The 21757-nt window shown below is 34.1% G+C and overlaps 1 protein-coding gene across 2 annotated transcripts in view; it reads left to right on the top strand.

Moving 5' to 3' along the window:
- The first annotated feature begins 7608 nt into the window (after positions 1 to 7608).
- Positions 7609 to 21757, top strand: part of LOC138691618 (zinc finger protein 695-like) — a 31825-nt gene continuing 17676 nt past the window's right edge. Inside the window, exons 1-2 of one of the 2 annotated variants that reach the window (XM_069813774.1) lie at positions 7609 to 7785; positions 12310 to 12410. In XM_069813774.1, the coding sequence (XP_069669875.1) occupies positions 12315 to 12410 (96 nt within the window). In that variant the 5' untranslated portion in view covers positions 7609 to 7785; positions 12310 to 12314. Of the gene's footprint in view, positions 7786 to 12213; positions 12411 to 21757 lie in introns of those variants that run through there. The other variant, XM_069813773.1, reaches the window with a different exon arrangement.

Raw genomic sequence — 21757 nt, 5'->3', positions numbered from 1 at the left:
ATCACCAAAATTGGACTTTATGCCGACAATACGGAACATTCTGGTGAGATGAATTGTTATTTTTATTTTATTTTATTTTTATTTTAGTAGGTTATTTACTACGCTTTATCAATATCTTTGGTTATTTAGCGTCGGAATGAGATGAAGGTGATAATGCCGGTGAAATGAGTCCGGGGTCCAGCACCGAGTTTCCCTGGTGAGATGAAAAATACATTTATTACATTTAAATCTTTATTAAATTCGTTACCCGTATATGCGTTATAAGTTTTCACAGCTTATCAGTTTTTTTCCTCTTCCATGATATTACAAATAAGATATCAGCTGAATCCCTCCACTTAAATTATTGAAAATTCGCACACTACCCATAACGATCCGTGCATGAGATGTTGATTTTTAGTTCAGGTATTATTAGTGTTAAGAAAGCAGAGATTTTTAATACAGGCAGTGAAATAAAACATTATAAGATTTTAGTTAGTGTTCTTGCCAACGAAGTAGGGATGGGCGAAAAATAACGTAGCAGTTACTTTGTAACAGTTACTTAACTTAATTGTAATTGTAACGGTTACAAAAATAACTTGGACACGAAATAACTAGTTACTCGCTGTTACACTGTTACTTTCGTCTGGATTTAACGTCTTTGGATTTAACTTCTGCAAAAGAAAATAGTTAAAATAACGTCATTACGTAGTATTCAACCGGTCCACGAGATAGCGCGGCATTACTAATGTGTTTCACCATCTGGTTTCAAAAATATCAACTAAGTCCGTTCCCTAAAGCACAGCATTCAGAGCACGGTTTTGATCAGAGCCGAAAATGTGATATTTCACAATGTTACTGTTATTAAATCTGTAAGAAAATGTATTAAAAAGGGCTATTCTCTTAATAAAATATTTCTACCAGAAGTGGAATGTGTATATGCAAGCTAAACCATCACAAAAGCTAGTCATGATGAATAAATCAATTTAGTTTGTTATATATCATAAGCAGGGAAAGGATTTATATGTAAATACATATTTACTTATAAAGCTAATATAATTTATATTTTGCATTATCTTTATGTTTCACAATGTGTAGGGTTGAAAAATCCTACTTTTATTTTCCATATTTTTCCATATTTTAGAGTTTAGTACATATTTTCGTTAATTTCCATATATTTTCCATATTTCATATAAAACAGTCCATATTATATTAGGTTTAACAATAAAACAAAACAAAATTCCATTAACTTTTAAAAATACATTTCAACAATAGAGATTTAAACACATGTTCAGTAATCCCTTTAACATCAGAGTTATTTGAAAATTAGCAGTCCTATCAACAATGGGAAAGTAAGTTACAAAACTGTATTAATTTAATTTAAAATTTTTAACAGACTTCAGTTGTGCAGCTCAACAGTTAAATGCCAGTCAGAGTACACATAGGTTCAGTTTTGTAAATCATACTATAAAGACGGTAAATATGCCAAAAGTACGTCATTCAGTCAATTTAAAATCAAAACTAACAAGTTACATTTCAGAATTTAAAGAAGATGGTTTATCAACTGACAATAAAATATTATTTTGTAATTTGTGTCAGTGTGCAGTATCATCTACACAAAAGTTCCTGGTGCAACAACACATTACAACTAGTAAACATCAGGCCAACAAACAACTAAATTCCAAGCAGAGACAATTGTTTTTAACACAACCAACAACATCGAATGTAAGATCTGAGTTTAACATCGACCTGTGCCGTTCTCTCATCTCTGCTGATATTCCTCTCTACAAACTAAAGAATAAGGTCTTCAGGGAATTCCTTGAAAAATATACTCAACATACAATCCCGGATGAGTCAACACTTAGGAAGACGTATGCTCCATCCATCTACGATGAGACAATACAGAAGATAAGAGATGAAATTAAAGATAGTTCAATTTGGGTTTCCATTGATGAGACTCCCGACAAAGAAGGTAGACTTGTTGGTAATGTAGTTATCGGTTTGTTAAGTGAACAATATTCTGAACGAATTCTTTTACATTGTGATGTTCTAGAAAAGTGCAATAACAAAACTATAGTTAAACTGTTCAACGAAGCTATGGGTATCCTGTGGCCAAAGGGTATTATGTACGATAATGTGTTATTCTTTATTAGCGATGCTGCCCCTTATATGGTCAAAGCTGGACAAGCATTATCTGTTGTATATCCTAAATTGACTCATTTTACTTGTGTGGCGCATGCATTTCATCGTGTGGCAGAAGTGGTCAGAGACAATTTCCCTAAAGTAGATTTGTTGATTTCATCAGTGAAAAAAGTATTTCTCAAAGCTCCCAGTAGAGTTAACGTGTTGAAAGAAATGTACCCTGAAATTCCATTGCCACCAAAGCCAATTTTAACTAGATGGGGTACATGGCTAGAAGCAGTTGAATATTATGCCGAACATATAGACTCTATTAACAATGTTCTCCTTGCATTGGACTCTGAAGATGCAGTCTCAATTGATACTGCGAAAACAGTTACCTGTGACATAAGTGTGAAGAATGACTTAGCTCACATTCAGCATACATTTTCATGCATCATAAAAACGCTCAAAAGTCTCCAAAATAGGCACCTTTCACTATCTGAAAGTTTTGAAATTATAAATAGTACTGTGGAACAACTGAATCGTGGTAGAGGTAAAGTTGCAGATGCAGTAAGAGCTAAGGTGGACACTGTACTTTCAAAAAACCCTGGATATGAAGAACTACAAAAGGTTGTTGCTGTGATGAGTGGTGAATCAACAGTGAAGATTAACTTGGACTTATCCCCAGCAGACATTGTGAAATTGAATTATGTACCAGTTACTTCTTGTGACGTCGAACGCTCTTTTAGTCAGTATAAATCTATCCTCAGAGACAATAGAAGAAGATTCACTTTTCAGCACTTGAAAGAAATGTTTGTAACCTATTGTTATGGTAACAGACAATAAAAATTGTGTTTTGTTGAAACTACATTGGAAGATAAGGTACGTCCATTATATTTTTTGTTTAGTTTGATTAAAATGTACCAATATTTAACGTACATAGTCATTTTTTTATAATTTTAAGTCCATATTTAATTCCATATTTTGGTAAAAATCCATATTTAATTCCATATTTTGGTAAAAATAACTACATATATATTTACATATTTCATATATTTTCAGTCCATATAAATCCGTTCCCTGATCATAAGCTATTGATGTCCTTCGTAATAATATAAAGTTTTCAAATATTTAAAATAAACTATTATTGCATGATTTGTCGCATTAGGGGCCTACTAATTTCATAGGTGGATCTAGCCTTTCAATATCGTGGGAGGGGGGGAGAAAATTGGAGCTTGTTTATATAGGTACCGATAAAACTACTTTAAATAATTTCTTAGACTTTGTCTACACTTCTATAAAGTCGTCATATCTTATCCTTTTACAATGCTTTCACGGGCGTAAGCAAGTGGGTAGGTCAGGGAGAGGCTTTGGCTTCCTAAATCTCAAAAGAAAATTTAAAAAATATATGTTAGCACTGAATAAATACAAAAAGTAAACTGATAACAAGGTACATTTCAGAAAACCTGTCTAATATTAAAATGAAACTATGTGACACGAATCCATACTATTCAGTTACTATCCCCCCGTTCTGAAGTCACCAACATTGTACCACAGCCAGGGATGTGCTGGAGGGCACTCGCAAAGGCTCGCGCGAGCCCTTTGTTAAATATTTATATTGGTTACAAGATCTTTGTTAAAATAACTCGCAAGGAAAAAATCAATCAAACGCATTTTTCTAATTTAGGTAATGAGCTATTATTCTGCATTCTGCTAAAGCGATCGATTGAAAATACAGAAATTTAGTGGCTTTTGCACTACTTGTTGGAGACTCTCTACAGCTTATTATGATTTCCGAGATTTCGTGGATAATTTAATAGGAAAAAATTGCCCTTTTGTCATTCACTACAGCCAAAGCCAAAATAAATCACGAATTACATCACCATTAGCAGTGAGGAAGCTGTAAGAGACTTGTAATGAATGACATTGTCACTTGTGAAAGAAGTAGCTTACAATCTCCCACTTGTCCAGTTTAATGACAATTAAACTATCGGCAAATCTGTGAAATAAGGGACAGGTTCCAGTTTGTGCTATTCTGTTTGAGAAATCATCGCATCGGTGGAGCTATTTTGAAGATCAAGAGTTATTTATTATTATTATTATTATTATTATTATTATTATTATTATTATTTTGTTCGCGATCCCCCATTAATAGCTGTGCGGATACTCAGGTGGCCGCGGACCTCTGGTTGAAAATCACTGATCTACGCTACATGCGTATTTATTATAATAAATAAATTCATAATATATATAATATTTGAGGTATAATATAATTCATGATTGTGTTTGTTAAATAACAGTCGGTTCTGTGGCGTATTGGTGATGATGATGATTATTATTATTTTTACTATTATTATTATTATTATTATTATTATTATTATTATTATTATTATTATTATTTTGTTCGGGATCCCCCATTAATAGCTGTGCGGATACTCAGGTGGCCGCGGACCTCTGATTGAAAATCACTGATCTAAGCTATATGCGTATTTATTATAATAAATAAATTCATAATGTACATAATATTTGAGGTATATTATGATTCATGATTGTGTTTGTTAAATAGCAGTCGGTTCTGTGGCGTATTGATGATGATGATGATGATGATTATTATTATTATTATTATTATTATTATTTTGTTCGCGATCCCCCATTAATAGCTGTGCGGATACTCAGGTGGCCGCGGACCTCTGGTTGAAAATCACTGATCTACGCTATATGCGTATTTATTATAATAAATAAATTCATAATGTACATAATATTTGAGGTATAATATGATTCATGATTGTGTTTGTTAAATAACGTCGGTTCTGTGGCGTATTGATGATGATGATTATTATTATTATTATTATTATTATTATTATTATTATTATTATTATTATGTGTTTGTTACGAGTGTTGAAATCTTCACTACTGTCCTCTCTGTTAATATTTTTACTTTTGAAGTTCAATCAAACCAATATTTTATGGTACAGTATTTCTGTTACAAAATAATGTACTTGTCAACGTTTTCAATCATTATGTAAGTTATTTAACAGTAAGTTATTTAACATTCAAATATAACTTGTTCGTGGGTAACTAACTGCTTCTATGCCTCTGCTAGTTATTTAACCGTATAAGTTATTTAACATCCAAATATAACTTGTTCGTGGATAACTAACTGCTTGTGTGCCTCTGCTAGTTATTTAACCGTTAAATATAACTTCTGCTATTTTGTCTCCGGCAGGAAATTGTAACCGTTATTTATAACTACTGAACAAAAGTAACGGAGACAGTTATAACAGTTACAAGAAAATAACCGTTTGTCACATCCCTGCAACGAAGTATTTCAACAGCAAATAACTGATATGGCATTTCATTTCTGGTAGTCTTAGGCTCAAAAGAAACTAATTTGAAGGCATTATCTTTGTTGCAGACTCAAGAAAATTGGTTTCTAAAATAGTAATTATTTTTATAGAAATCTTTTTATTTATTTTTTTTCCTTGGACACAAAAACTACAATCGGAGTGGTTCAAGTTATCTGTTAAAGGCAAGCCCCTACAGTCTCGGCTGCGCGAAACAAGGAAACAGGGGCAAATTGAACGCTGCGCTTGCCGCCATATTGTTGGAGAGCAGACGCACAATAGCAATACGTAAATCACGCAAATTAACGCTGTGATGATCTAAAATTGACAGATTATGGCCATTTTCGACATTTAATGTAAAATTAGGACGAAATAAACATATTCAAAGTTTCATTGATATGCGTTAGAACATTAAAGAAAAGAAAATACGTACGCAGCAATTTATAGAAAACATACTCATACATCCATAAATAGGCCTACACAATACACATTATAGCTTGTATAATTTTACGTTAATCAGCATATTGTTAGGTTTCAGAGAATCTAAAATTATATTAACATACATTACTCTTAGATCACAAGACATAAATGTATGCACCTTGATTACACAAGTTCTTATTATAATCAAATTCTTAAGTGAAATAAATATGTGATGATCAGTATAGACCTGTTGTTAAGTTTTAGAGAATCGAAAATTATATTACCGATACTTCTAGGCCACAGGACATAAGTAATCTGACAAAATATAATGTGCGAAGGTAGCCAAATTACATTGAATTCATTCTTCAATTGATCTGTATAGCGCTAAATGCGCTGATCGATCAATAAAAAAAATCTTCAATTAATAAAGGGAATGCTATCAATTATAAAAAGTATCGGTACCTAATACATTGCAAACAATAGGTAATTTGAAGACCTAAAAACTAAACAATCACTTTATGCAAGATAAAAAAACCACATTTTTTATGTGTGGATTTTTTACATATTGTATTTTTATTTTAAATAAATAAAATAGATATATTATCATTGCTTGCGGAGTGATGGTACATAATTTGTATGCACATATGTAATAATAATAATAAGATGCCATTCCTTGCTTTTGTTAATAAAATATATGTCCGGCAAAATGTAAAAGAGTTATTTATAGGTGAACTCTGAATCATAAGTTCACAAAGAAGGCTTAGCTATTATAGCTATTTATTTATTTATTTATCTGTATATTTATTTATCCATATATGGATCTTGAATGAAAGTTTATAATCTTGCAGATAAATTCATTTACATAATAAAAACAAAAATTTATCTTTCCACTAATATTGTAACATATGATGTGTAAGTCTAAATAATTCACTCAGTGTGATTTCTCTACAGTCTGATAAGTATTCTTTATTGTCGTAAACTACTGATTGATTTTAATTATATTAATATTGTTACAACAGAGATAATATTATATCGTACCTTTTGCAAATGGCTTGGAAAATTAAACAGGGATGGTATTATCGCCACGCTCTCATGGTTACATTCGGCAGGTTTTTGAGCGGCCTCATGCACTAACATTCGGCAGGTCTTTCAAATTTAATTGTATTATTGTTTTCAATTTCTTCCATTATTAAATGACACTTACTTGTCTAATCCATGTGGACTAAAACCGAGGTTGCAATGTCTTGTGCTGAGGACGAACATTAAGGTATGTGATTAAAAATTATTATTAAAGAGTTATTATTAAGAGTTAAGAAAGCCAACATAACAAACTAGTGCTTATTCTTATCGTGGAAGTAGACGTGACAACGTGACGCATAGAGTGAAACCTACAGAGCAACAATCGGGCGGCAAAATTATGTTTTAAAAGCACACCGCACGTTATTGTATGATGCCGACATGTTAAGCATGAGTCCGCGGCGATAATATATCATCTTTCAAAATTCTATTGCCATTACTTTCACACTGTTCACTAAAAACACCCGAGAGAAAACAAAGGACAAGTATGACAATCGTGTTTACCGCTCTATTTCTACCAGTAGCATGGCGGCGTAAACATGCGCAGACTGGTTTCAATTTTGGACAGCACACCAGCGCTCTGTGTGAGTGTAGTATACAATTATAACGTCTTTGGTTAAAGGCTTTTGAGAATTCGTCAAGAAAATGTAGCACGGCATTCCAGATCCACGTCTTACTGAACATTAAGTAATATGAATTACGAAGTTGCATTACGCTTGCTCATTGTGCGATTTTATTTCTTAATATATCAAGTTACATTGTTAGGAATATAAAATATTGGTCTGTGCTGTAATATTAAAAGTGGCTAAAGTTTTAACACTGAGGAATGAAAACAGGTATGCGTACGGTAAGTAAATATAACTTTTTAAATCTCCTTGCACTACGGACGGTAGTGAGAACGTACGGACTATTTAAATCATTAAAACCTTTTCACATTCCTTGGCCTCACGTCACTTGAATACACCCTCATTCAATCCATTAACCTTGTCACATAATATTCAGCCTCATGTTACTTTTCTATCCTCTCATTTAATCAATGCAAGTCAGACATCAGTTCCGTGAGTTGTGTGGGGAGCGTTGCTTACGAGATTATCTCGTAAACAACGGTGGGGAGATACCGGAGTTGGACCTTACCTTCCACAAAAAAACTCCATAATGTTTCATTGCATACCATATAAGCGTAACTGACTCTGTTGTTCTAGCGCAGAGAAACGTGGCAGCTATGATATGAATGTATTAGAACAGACATTTTAATTAGCCCCAAAAATAGTAAAGACATTGTGATTTAAATACTATATCTACAGTAGACTATATTGTCTGTAGGACCTACATAAACTAAATGTAGTAGATTTTTCGCCATAATTATACCCATACTAAACATGAACATATGGACGTGTAGCATTATTACTAGTTACAGATAGGTTTGGAAATTTATGTTATAAGAAGGCATGTCATAGCAAATTGGGAATAACGGGCGTTGAGCTACTTCCGTTGCTTTTGGAAGTGAAATGGTCGAATTTCTAAGAGACTTTTTTTTTGTGGAAATGTATTTTAAAACTTTGAATCTATTGGTAATTATTTTAGGTGAAGAAAATAATTTTGGAAATAAATAGCAGATTACCTGTAAAATCAGACTTCCGTCGTAATGTAAGTGGAAACGTTGTAGTTTTGTAGTGAAGAAAACGAACGTGGGGATATGAAACATACTATGCGATATAATGTGAAGAACACAGAACTTTTATTAATTAAACAGCCGCTGTAAAACACTCAACTAGAACAAATAATAATAGAATAAACACACAAATAGCCTATCACAATGTAACATTATTTCAAACCCCGCCATTACGTTACACGACACACTCGAACTGCCAACATGAAAAACAAAAAATCAAAACAAGTTTTGTAGGGCGCCCCACCACAATCTAGTGCATACATGTAATCTGTGGTACATACGTACAGTTACGAAGCTCAATACTAGGGAATATGCAACCAATGACAGTTGAATTTTAGTTGCTAGCCACTAAGATCGCTACTATCGCACAGTCTATTGTTCCTAGTACTCTCAGTTGCTAACCGCTTCGAGCATTGTATCACGAGATATGCAAAAAAAAAAAAAAAATCATCTCCAGCTTCATGACTATGTACTAGACTGTTGCTCCACTCAATGGCTATCATCGTACAGTATTGAGCCAAAGGCGACGATTGAGCTCTATACTAAAATGTTGAGATCACTATCATACACTGCCGGGATAGAGTGCCTTCACGTCTTCTATAATGCTATGGTTCCGCTACGGCGATCGTCGTCGAGCGAACAATTCCGCTCGATTAGCTCTACGAGTAAATATATGGAGCTGGTTTCTTTACGAGGTTCACATGACGTTCATCGCTGGCTGCAGCGATGTGCGTTGGCGTTCATCGCTCTGGATTGATTTAGCTTCAAATTGAGAGCGATGATCGTCGTTCATTTAGAAAACAAAAGAATGACAATAAAGAAATATGGCTTCAAAACGTGTATTTAGAAACTTCTCAACAATAAATGACGATATTTTAATTAAATTTGTTTCCAGTCATCCTGCCCTGTATGATATGGGTTCGAAAGGATATAGAGATGCCCATAAAAAGACATGTTATGGAAGGAAGTTAGTGAAATTATAGAGAAGAGTGGTAAAGTATCTTGTTTTCAAAATATGCGAATACATTAGAAAAACAATATTAAAAATGAACTTTTTAATGACAGAGTTTATAAAAATGTTGAACTGAGTGTTTTTAAAGCAGGGACGTATGAATGGGGTATCAAGAGTATCTTTTGCATGAAATTTCAACCTTCATAATTTATTAGCCTACTTGAGACTATTTTACAATTCAAATTAAGTGTGTCTTGTCACTAGATTCCAGTTGAATCGCTTGGCGGTAGCTTGAATATTGTAACCACTAAAATTGATAATGAACAGCGTAATTTATTTTGTTGCCATGGTTTGCTAGCTCGTAAAATAAAGATATATTTCCAGAAAAACTATAGCAAAGAGGGCACAATATTCTTTCCGTTCACTGACTTCTGTGAGATGTAGGTACATATATTGATATACACGTAGTTTTAGTTCGCAGCCAGAAAGATTTTCAATTCCGTATAAAATTCGTTGCACTGTTGTAGCCCTATCTCACTTGTTAATAATTACCAACATAACATGCGAGATACCCAGGACGATATTACCACAGTCTACTATATACAGTCACGAAGCTTGAGTTTTGAGGGTGCTGGAAACAATAGACTGTGCCGGTACTATTTTGCATTGCCTGTAATGAGGCGATATTATCGATCCTAGTGGTGAGCATCTAATGTTTGCATATTTACTACGTATTGAGCTTCGTGACTGTAGGCTATATACTAGACTGTGGTATTACTGTGAAGTTGTCAGTTCCCTACTATTGCTCCTGGACCTCTCGAGTATTATATTTATAACAAGCAGACGGAGGGAGATTACATATTTCTAAAAATTATAGAATTTAATAAACATGAATAATTGTTCTAACATAATAATTGCATTTATCTTAAAGTAAGAGACAATTTCTCTGCTGGACATATTGGTTTTTCAACAAATGAGGTAGGATTTCTCTTCACATCACTTTCAATTAAAGATAAAATAAAATTAAACTGCTCTATGCTAAATATAAAATATTCTTTGAATTTAATTTGATCAATAAATATATACATTAGCGCACTGAAACATCCTTATGTATATCTGGTTTTTGAACATATCATTGGTTTGTAGTCACTGTCTATTGGTGCACATACATTTCATTCGATCATCTTCTTCCGCAAGAAGTAATACAGTCATTATTTTTTCCTTTCTTAAAGCCATTTTAGAATTTGTAAACTCTCAAGTTCTTTGTTAAACAGCTGGAGACAATATTAATCTGCGATGTCCTCGATCGATTGATTGTCGTTTCTTAGAAATCGATTATTTTCTACAGCAAAGACGGCGATGTTCGCTGTTAAAGGAAACCGCATAGTCGACGTTGAGCACTGAGCAATCATCGTCAGCATTTTTCGCTCAGCGATGATAGCCGTAGCGGAACCATAGCTTAAGAGCTTATCCAAATCCCAAGAGCCCTCAATAACACGACCACCAGCCTAAAATTTTCTAAGCCCAATCTTATATTTAACAATTTTCACATGTTTCGGCCCTGCAATCCTAGGTTGGTTCTTGTAACGGCATCCAGACTCTTTGAAAAAAAAAAAAACTTAGTAAACAAAAGCTTAAACAAACCTAAACTAATCTGTTACAAGATTCATGTATGCAGGACATAACAAAATACTAAACTACCCTAACCTAACCTGTCACATTTTCGTATATGCAAGGCATAATAAGAGCCTAAACTAACCTAACCTAACTCGTCACAGATTCGTATATGCAAGAACAACAAAAGCCTAAACTAACGTAACCTAACCTGTCACAGTTTCGTATATGCGAGGCATAATACAAGTCTAAACTAACCTAAGCTGGCACAGATTCGTTTATGCAAGACATAATAAAAGCCTAAACTAACCTAACATAGACCGTCACGGATTCGTATATGCAAGACATAAAAAAGCCAAAAGTACCCTAACCTAACCTCTATATGCAAGGTATAATAGAAGCCTAACTAACCTAACGTAACTTTACCTAACCTAATCTAACTCGTCACATATTCGTAAATTCGAGGATGCCTAAACAAACCTAACCTGTCACAGACGGCATAAAAAATCCTAAACCACCCTAACCTAACCTGTAACAGTTTCGTATATGCAACGCATAATGAAAGTCTAAACTAAGCTAACCTGTCACATATTCGTATATCCAAGGATAACAAAAGCCAAAACTAACTTAACCTAATCTAATCTTACCTCTACATACCGCCCTGGGGTATGAAAACCGATCCACAATGATTGACACTCCCTTATTGTTTGGTAGTACGAAAACTTAACTGCAAACCTGTACATCACAATAAGAACTGTCTTGGTGGAAATATATATATATATATATATATATATATATATATATATATATATATATATATATATATATATATATATATATGAAACATAACTGCAAACCAGTACATCATAATAAGAACTATGTGGACAAAATATATATTTTAAAATTCCCGCTAAACATTGGAAACTAGCGTGAAAATAATGTCACGTAAGTTATGTTGGTACGATATGTAAGATGGTAGACACAATGGGAGCTCAACCACTGCCATCGTGATCTAGACCACGATGGCAGTGCTAGATCACGATGGCAGTGGCTCAACGCTTGTTCAACCGCAAATTGAATTAATTTTTTTCTTTCTGCTCAGTTTTTCTCAATTATGCAACCTTTCCTTTCAGTTGTGATGGATGTGATCAAGAAGGAACCTGAAGTTGACCCATTGTGCCTACGACCACAGGATAACATTTATGAAATCGGAGGGAATAACACTTTATCAGAGGTAAATTGCATAGACTTAGAATGTGCTTTGTTCATGTTTTTCTCTAACAGTGCTAGTGAAAAATATCTTTCACACTTCACATTCAGTAGACTAAATTAGAGTCCCACGCCATAGCTGTATGATATAAAGGTAATCGCCCACTTACCGGAAAAAAATTCGTTCTTTGCGTTCCGGTTTTTTATTATAGTATCGTTCACTTATCCGCATTTCCGAATTAAAAATAAAATAGTGTTGTAATTTGCAGTTAGAGCGGATTATTTCATTGGAGTGTTTGAACTGAACCTGGAAATAAAATGAATAGCTCTGTAATTGAAATAAACTATGATGTACGTAGGCCTACCTGGTTAATTTAGTATTTTTCCAGTCTCATCATGTTCTTTCTCCATATTGCTACAGTGAGGTTAGTTGGCACGCTCGAGTTTTCGTCCAGAGCCTAGCTTTGATAGTCAGGCTGGCTCTGGACGAAAACTCTAGCGTCCTCAACTAACCTCATATGTAATTCTAATTTCATATAGATCTATTGTAGAGCTCTTCATACTGTTGAACATAATAAAATAAGGTTCGCGTTATTCATTTCATTGTACCTTCAATATTATCGCGATTGGAGCCTTGCAATCGATATATTTGCCATGATATTCTTTATTTCAAGCTTTGACCGTAAGGAATTCCGTTTAGAATTTTCTGCCCAGAATTCGCGATGGGAATCCGGTCATGTGGACAGAGGCTATACTGCCAAGTGAGCGATACTCCATTTAAAACAATGCAAAGAATAAAACTCCGAATGCGCCGTTTGAATCTGTTCCAGTAAGTGAGCGCTTACCTTCAGTCACCATGGTTTGGACTGTTGATATGAAATACATGTTGGTTCGAGTGTCCATTCCATGTAGGATGAAATTTTCATATGAAGTTTTGCTATTCTGTGGGAATGGTCCTGACCTGGCATCATGATCGAGAATTGCAGAGGAACAGTTTTTAGTATAATCAGGTCTCGAAAAGGTAATTAACCATAATACTCAGTTGCCTTACATATGCTGCTTTTGTTGTCACATGAAAATGAGTGGTTTTTGCACTCTAGTCTATCTTTTAGCTCCCTATGTCTCTCCATTATCTCCTTTTTGTTATTATTTTATCTATTCTTTATCTTGCTTGACCTGTTCCGTACGTACTTTATCCTTTCACATTTAATTCCAGTACGTTTTTTTATGTTACATTACCTTACATGCAATTGCCGACGTGTGATCAGAGAATCGTTCTATTTATAGTCACACACTGTAGCATTGCACTATAAACCGATTTGAAAGTTTGACTTGAAACTATTTCACTTAATATTAGGTATTTGTTCACATTGATTGGACGATGCAAGGTTAAATGCCACTTCCTGGAATAGTTGTAAGGTGAGTAGAAATTGCTTCGTTAGTCTAAATCAGAATGTAATTTTGTATTTGTTGGAGAGGTAATGCCCCCTATGTTTTCTCCACTTCAGACTCTCTTCTTCAAACACCTACTAGTGCCTAATAAAATTTAAAAAAGCTGCCATTGAGATTAATTTACTGGAATGGAATGAATCTGTGAGACGTAAAATTTAAATAAAAAAATTGAATTATTTTATTGACTTAATAAATAGAGATATGATGTAATAATATTATTTGCCATATTTTGTATTACTTAAATGTTGAGAGCTGTCACTTAAATAATCCCTGTTAATACAGTTCATCAACATACCACATGGTTAACAATGTAGGGAATTTGTAAAGAGGATAAGTCGTGTATTTCCAATGTACGATAAGTCACCATTAAAAACCAAAGAAATACACCACAGACTATGGCAAAAGCACGATGGAAAAAACAGACAGCAATTACGAATAAGGTGAGTATAAAACCAGCATATGACTCAATGGTTTATGATGGTTCATTACTCTCAAAAACGAGCTTGAACTGCACAGGCTATCAATTTTCTGACTACACCTTAACCTCAGCACTTTTTATAGAATCTTCCACCTCTTCTATGGGTAAGTTCACATAAGGCTAGCTGTCAGCGCTTAGGCATTGGCACTATTAGGAACTTTGCCCCATAGATTATTATTATACATCTTGATTCGTCTTGTCTTTATTATACATCTTATACGTACATTATACTAGAACAATACGAAATATATAGGCACACAAAAACACATCCAAATGAAATTCTCAACACACAACTCAATTTCAGAACACACACACTCTTTGACTCCACGTTACACTACACAAACACACCCCCACAGCAAGAACAAACGAAAGACGCCAAGACCAGCAACAACCAGTTCTGAAGGTGGCCGATAACAGGCTGAAACATGTTAACTAGGTAATGTAAAATTTAACACGAGAAAGACACATAATACGTTTTCCGAAGATTATTATTGTTATTTTTATTACACAATTAAACTGTAGAAGTCCGAAGTTGCTGGTCTTGCCACTATGTCTTTCTTATGTTTTGTGAAACATAAGACATTTTTCCTGTCTTTAAGTAATAGGATTTATAAGTTTACAAGTAGAGGATTATCTTAAATCAATAGTCACCTAAATAGTTGAGTAAAATATCGCAAGACAGCTGTAGTTCTGTTTGACACCTCTGTAGTAAACTTAAGTTAGATCAATTTCGAATTTCATGTCAGTGAGCTTATGCTCTGTATCTTGGTTATACAAGCAACATACATTTTGTTTTGAATAATTATAATTTCTAAGATTTAATAATAAAGTTAACCAAGATGCTCTGTGATGTCCCACAACCGTAAACTCATTTCTGTTTGTTAATCGGCATTGATGGAATATAATATATCGGTCTAGGTGGCGCAGTCGGTATAGTGCTTGTCTTCTCTGCCTGAGGTGTGTTCGATCCCTGCCAGGTCGATGGCAGTTAAGTGTGCTCAGTTAAGTGTGCTGAAATGCGACAGACTCATGTCAGTAGATTTACTGGCATATAAAAGAACTCCTGAGGGACAAAATTCTGGCACACCTGTGACACTGATATAACCTCAGCAGTTGCGAGCATCGTTAAAAAAATCATAGTTTAAAAAATATCATTGAACATATTGACAAGTATCTACTTATTTACAAATAAAACAGTGACAGTTTAGTGAAAGAGCTGAAGGAGCTTAGAAGGAATAAATGTAGATTTCAGTATTAAAGACCAAATGCAAGAGTGAGCAAGCATTAATCGAATTATTTTTGTCATAAATGACAACATTGATACTGGTGGAGATATAAAAATTAAGACAATGAGTTATAAGCATTTTGTACTTGTATGTATAGGAAATATAGTTGGGACCCCTATCAGTGGTACTGTTTCATAACATTGCACAATACAAATGTGGATGTACAATCGAAAGTGTCGACTTTGAATACCATCACAGTCTAATACTTACAGTCGCGCAACTTCAACACTTTTTTTGCCAACATTCGCGACACTAGCGCCCAAGCGGCAGGCAAGGCACTGGTAATAGGGTTGATACAATCTCGTTCAGCCAGCACGTGCTTTAAAGGGATGCGAGATGTTATAAACGTTTTAATCATGCGTCGGAACAAAGGCAATGTGTGCAATGACGAAAATTGCAGTAACAAGTTTAAATCTCCGAATTTGTCGTTTTTCAGATTCCCTAAAGACTAAGAGAAAATCATAAATCAGTCATAACCAATAATCCACGTTGTAGGTAGCCTACATATTGTGTTCTATAAAACATTTATTAGTTATCAGTTACCTATTTGTATGTCAAAGTAGATACCTGTTACAGTATATTATTTTTTTTGCAGAGATCATATGTGTAAATGTGTAACCATTCCGATTTTGGATAATGTATCTAGAGTTTTTAATGCAAGTAATTTCATAATTTTTGTATTCGTGTTTATTTCTTTATATTTTTCAGAAGTTGAATGTTATATTGCATTCAAGTAGGGATCATGGTGTTAATTTTTCAAGAATTCATGGAGTATTGTAATCCTTTTGCGAAATATTCACTTCTTGAATAAATCCGGACTGTGTCGATAAAATTTCTGGTGAGTTGCTGTAGATTCATGTGGCAGACGTATTAAGTTCTCAAGAAATAAAAGAGCCTTTTTAAATTTAATATAAAAAGCAATCTTTTCTGTAATAATTTGCATGACTGTTAACTGTTATTGGTGTTGATTTTACATTCCCAGTGATTATTTGAGCCGTTCAGAGCAGAAATGGTGTAAGTCAAAATTAGGTAATGAGGGTTAAAGTAAAAATTCTGTAAAATACAGCGCAAAGTAGCAATTAATATATCCTTCGTGCTATTCAGTGACTACTAATAGTTTAAATAAATTCAATATTAACTGCTACTTTGCGCTGTATTTTACAGAATGTTTACTTTAACCCTCATTACCCATTTTTGACTTACACCACTTCTGCTCTGAAAATAAAATTAGGCCTACATTTTCGGAGTTAATATTGAAGTTACAATTTTTTGAACAAAATTGTGTGTTCATTTATTTGTTTTCACCTACGTCATATTAACAGTAAGTGCATGTAAATTATGTATTATATAGGCAGGTTAAGTTAAAATTAAGCTTATGTGTGAAAACTGGAAATGTAATGTAAAATGCGGTAAACTTGCCATAAAAATTTACACCATAATATCAGCACTATTTGTGACTCAAAATAATAAAGGAAATACCGGTTCTTAAGAAATGGAAAAATAATGAACTTCATAAATCAATGCCATATTAAGGTTTAAATCCTCCTCTTTTTTATTTTCAAGTTTACCTCAGCGACCGAGTTTACCCCAATTTGTGGTATGGAAAATAGTTAATTTCTCAGGAAATAGGGAGAGGAGTTCACCACTAGTACGAGATATGGCCTACAATTTTGAAGCTACTAATTTTGACTCTTCTCACAGTAAATATAGAGTTCCAATGATTCATAAATATATTTAGGAATTAATTGAATTAACCGTCCACGTACGAACAATTATATTATTTCGAAGCATTATACGTGATCAGGGCCAAGATTCAGTTGTAAGGAGCAGAAAGAATTACGTTTATTCCCAGCTTCTGAAACTTGTAGATTAACTGCGTGTGAAATTCTTCTAGGATTCTAAAGTAAAATTAATAAGAACATATACACTTACTGTATAGCATAAAAATATAAAATAAATTACGCAAAACCCGTTTTCTGATGTGTTATCATAATGTCGTGTGCACACTGTTAACTTGCCTGCCACTAGAGGGCTACTGTCGCGCCAGCTGTCAAATGTTGGCATATTTTATACGTATGAGTTGCGTGACTGTAAGTATTAGACTGTGATACCATCCTAGTGAGTTATAATTTAGTTGGTAACAGAAGTTCCACAATGCCTTTCAAAACAAGTGAACAAACAATAACAAATTAATGTGTAACCCACAGATTATAGCCCATGTGATTTGAGTTGGGAGCCTAATTGACTGTGCGAGAAAGAAAATATATTTTTAAAGTTGTTTTGTTTCAGTTTTTCGTTTTTGTTGTTGATAGTTTAGATTATTTCAGTCAGTTCTGATATATAATATTTTATTAAATAGGCAGTGATACTGCTGGTGAAATTTTTGTAGTTATATACTTACTAAGGCCATGTATTGTGGGTCCCTATCACCACGGCATGGCGCGTCCTCAGGTTGCGGATAGAGGAGACGGCCTCCAGATATGGAGGGTAGCTGCGAATATATTGAATAAGCAGTCGTGGACAGCCGATAAGGGGTGGTCCTCCAGCTTGGGGGTTGGGCGAAGGGCTAACAACCCATCACCGTAAAAAACAGCTTGTTACGTATCCCTATTGTACGAAATGGAAATATAAAAATTGGAGATTTATCCTTCGAAGAGGTGGAAAAATTCAAATATCTTGGAGCAACAGTAACAAATATAAATGACACTCGGGAGGAAATTAAACGCAGAATAAATATGGGAAATGCGTGTTATTATTCAGTTGAGAAGCTCTTATCATCCAGTCTGCTGTCCAAAAATCTGAAAGTTAGAATTTATAAAACAGTTATATTACCGGTTCTTCTGTATGGTTGTGAAACTTGGACTCTCACTCTGAGAGAGGAACATAGGTTCAGGGTGTTTGAGAATAAGGTGCTAAGGAAAATATTTGGGGCTAAGCGGGATGAAGTTACAGGAGAATGGAGAAAGTTACACAACACAGAACTGCACGCATTGTATTCTTCACCTGACATAATTAGGAACATTAAATCCAGACGTTTGAGATGGGCAGGGCATGTAGCACGTATGGGCGAATCCAGAAATGCATATAGAGTGTTAGTTGGGAGACCGGAGGGAAAAAGACCTTTAGGGAGGCCGAGACGTAGATGGGAGGATAATATTAAAATGGATTTGAGGGAGGTGGGGTATGATGATAGAGACTGGATTAATCTTGCACAGGATAGGGACCGCTGGCGGGCTTATGTGAGGGCGGCAATGAACCTTCGGGTTCCTTAAAAGCCATTTGTAAGTAAGTAAGTATACTTACTAAGGTTAGGTTTTGTACAGTACGTAGCTGATCCATTAATTTATATAGTTAGGTTAGGTTTTGTACATATCTTTTTGATTGATTTAAATCGTTAAGTTAGGTTTTGTGGATAAATTTCAGAACACGGAATCCGTCCTTTCTCTCTTACTTCAAAATTCCAACCTTGTGCACACAAAATAAATTATTGGCATTGAAAAGTGCCTTTCCGTAAACATGATGATGCACAGTTGACAAACGCAGACAGATCTGTTCTTTTTAGTATTTTAAGATATAATTGTCAGTGAGGAATCCGTATACTGAAATTTTCCTTCTTGTTTCCATTATTGTCTGCTCTTCAGGAATATTTTGAATGAAAAAATTTTTCTACAACGCAAAACAAATTAGGCCTAATGGTATGAGATCTCTTTTCATGGTGAGGTTATGATTGCACATGAACTAGAGACAGTATCTCAGCAGAAGCAGTCATATCAGATGTATTGCTTACCGGCATGAAAATATAGGTACTTACTTACTTACTGACTTTTAAGGAACCCGGAGGTTCAATTCTGCCCTCCCATAAGCCTGCCATAGGTCCCTATCCTGAGCAAGATTAATCCATTCTCTATCATCATACCCCACCTCCCTCAAATCCATTTTAATATTATCTTCGCATCTACGTCTTGGCCTCCCTAAAGGTCTTTTTCCCTCCGGCCTCCCAACTAACACTCTATATGCATTTCTGGATTCTCCCATACGTGCTACATGCCCTGCCCATCTCAAATGTCTGGATTTAATGTTCCTAATTATGTCAGGTGAAGAATACAAGGCGTGCAGATCTGTGTTGTGTAACTTTCTCCATTCTCCTGTAACTTCATCCCTCTTAGCCCCTAAGCGCCTTATTCTCACACACCCTTAACCTATGTTCCTCTCTCAAAGTGAGAGTCCAAGTTTCACAACCATAAAGAACAACCGGTAATATAACTGTTTTATAAATTCTAACTTTCAGATTTTTTGACAGCATACTGGATGATAAAATTTTCTCAACAGAATAATAACAGGCATTTCCCATATTTATTCTGTGTTTAATTTCCTCCCGAGTATCATTTATATTTGTTACTGTTGCTCCAAGATATTTGAACTTCTCCACCTGAAAATATATGTTATCAAAATAGTAATGATTATATGAACATCCGGATAAATCTTATCTCAAAATACAGGTAGTCAACGAAAATCAAAATCATTTTAAACCCAATGTTATTATGGAATCTGCTTAGAAAGCAGGCACGTGAGGTCTCTCAATGCTACTTTAATCGAAAGTGTCGACTATGAATACCAGTATAATGTTCAGATATAGCTCAATATTTTCATGTGGTTTATAAAAGTGAAAATATTTGCATGTTGTACGTTTAACAGCCATGAACTTCAACACTTTCAGGATTTGGTCCTTCTAATGTGCTTTATAATTCGAATTTGGTACTGCCCTGAGTAATTTATTTATTTATTTATTTATTTATTTATTTATCTATCTATTTATGTCCATAACAGGGAAAAGCCCCAATTACAATAGACAGTACAGATAAAAAAAACATAGAATTGCATACAACACGAAAAAAGAGGTAAAACAGATACAAGTGTAATTACAAATTAAAAATGGAAAAGAGAAAAAAAAAATAGATACCACCTAAATAAAAGACACATACAGATATAAATGAAAAACACCAAATAAAAACAAATCAAAAAGAGCCAAGTACAGACATCACAGCCAAAAATGCAAAATGTAGACGTAGCTATAATTGGCAAATTGCAGAGCAAATACAACACCATGTTAATAAATTCAGTATACAGCACTACACAGCAGGCCCAATAGGCTCAATTAATTTATTAAAAAAACTCACCAACACAGACATGTGTTTCAAGTAATGCTTTACAATACTTTTTCTTGTACATATTGTACGATAACGAAAAATCTAAATCCTGTTTATTTGATAGATGATTGTAAGTTCGAAGCATTAATAAAAGTGGAGACATTTTATGAGATAGTGTTTTTGTTGTCTGTAAATAAAAGAGAGATCGCTTTCTCAAATTTGATTTGCCAATATTGAAACTAATTATATGTAGAAGATCAGGGTTGTCTATTAAGCCATTTATGGTTTTGAACAAATACAGTTGTTGTGCTCTTATCCTGCAACTACTGAGAGATGGCACATTAAATTCAACCAGCATGGATTCATAAGATTGGAATATGTTGTAACATGAATGTTTTTTCACATATAGCAGTTTTAGGATTTTATTCTGTACTCTCTCTAGAATGACCGATTGCGAGTGATCGTGAGGGTTCCAAACTATAGATGCGTACTCTAATTTACTTCGTATTAAACTATTATATATTTTTAAGACAGTTTCAACATTCCTGAAATCTTTTGAGTTTCTGTAGATGAAACCTACCAGTTTGAAGGCTCTATTCGCAATTTCTTTTATATGTGTTAAAAAGGATAGGTCATGAGAGATTACCATTCCTAAATCATTTACTGAAGTGACCCTTTCTAATTTTGTGTTATTTATGCTATACGTGTAATCCAGAGAGTTAGTATTACGAGTGAAGGTAATGTGTGAGCATTTTTTAATATTAAAGTTGAGTTTGTTAACAATGCTCCACCTAAAAATACTATTAATATCTTGTTGTAGCTCAGCTGAGTCAGATTCATTTGTAATTTCTTTAAATAATTTAACATCATCTGCGTATAATAAGCAATTGGAATGTTGTATATGTTTTGGTAGATCATCGATAAATAGTAAGAAGAAGAGAGGACCTAAATTAGACCCCTGTGGGACATATCACAATATATAATATTGTTCGAAAAAAAAAAATTGCAC

The sequence above is a fragment of the Periplaneta americana genome, chromosome 16, assembly GCF_040183065.1.
Source record: "Periplaneta americana isolate PAMFEO1 chromosome 16, P.americana_PAMFEO1_priV1, whole genome shotgun sequence".
NCBI classification, from domain to species: Eukaryota; Metazoa; Arthropoda; class Insecta; order Blattodea; family Blattidae; genus Periplaneta; species Periplaneta americana.
The sequence above is the reverse complement of the archived record's forward strand: the minus strand, read 5'-3'. Positions and strand labels throughout refer to the sequence as shown.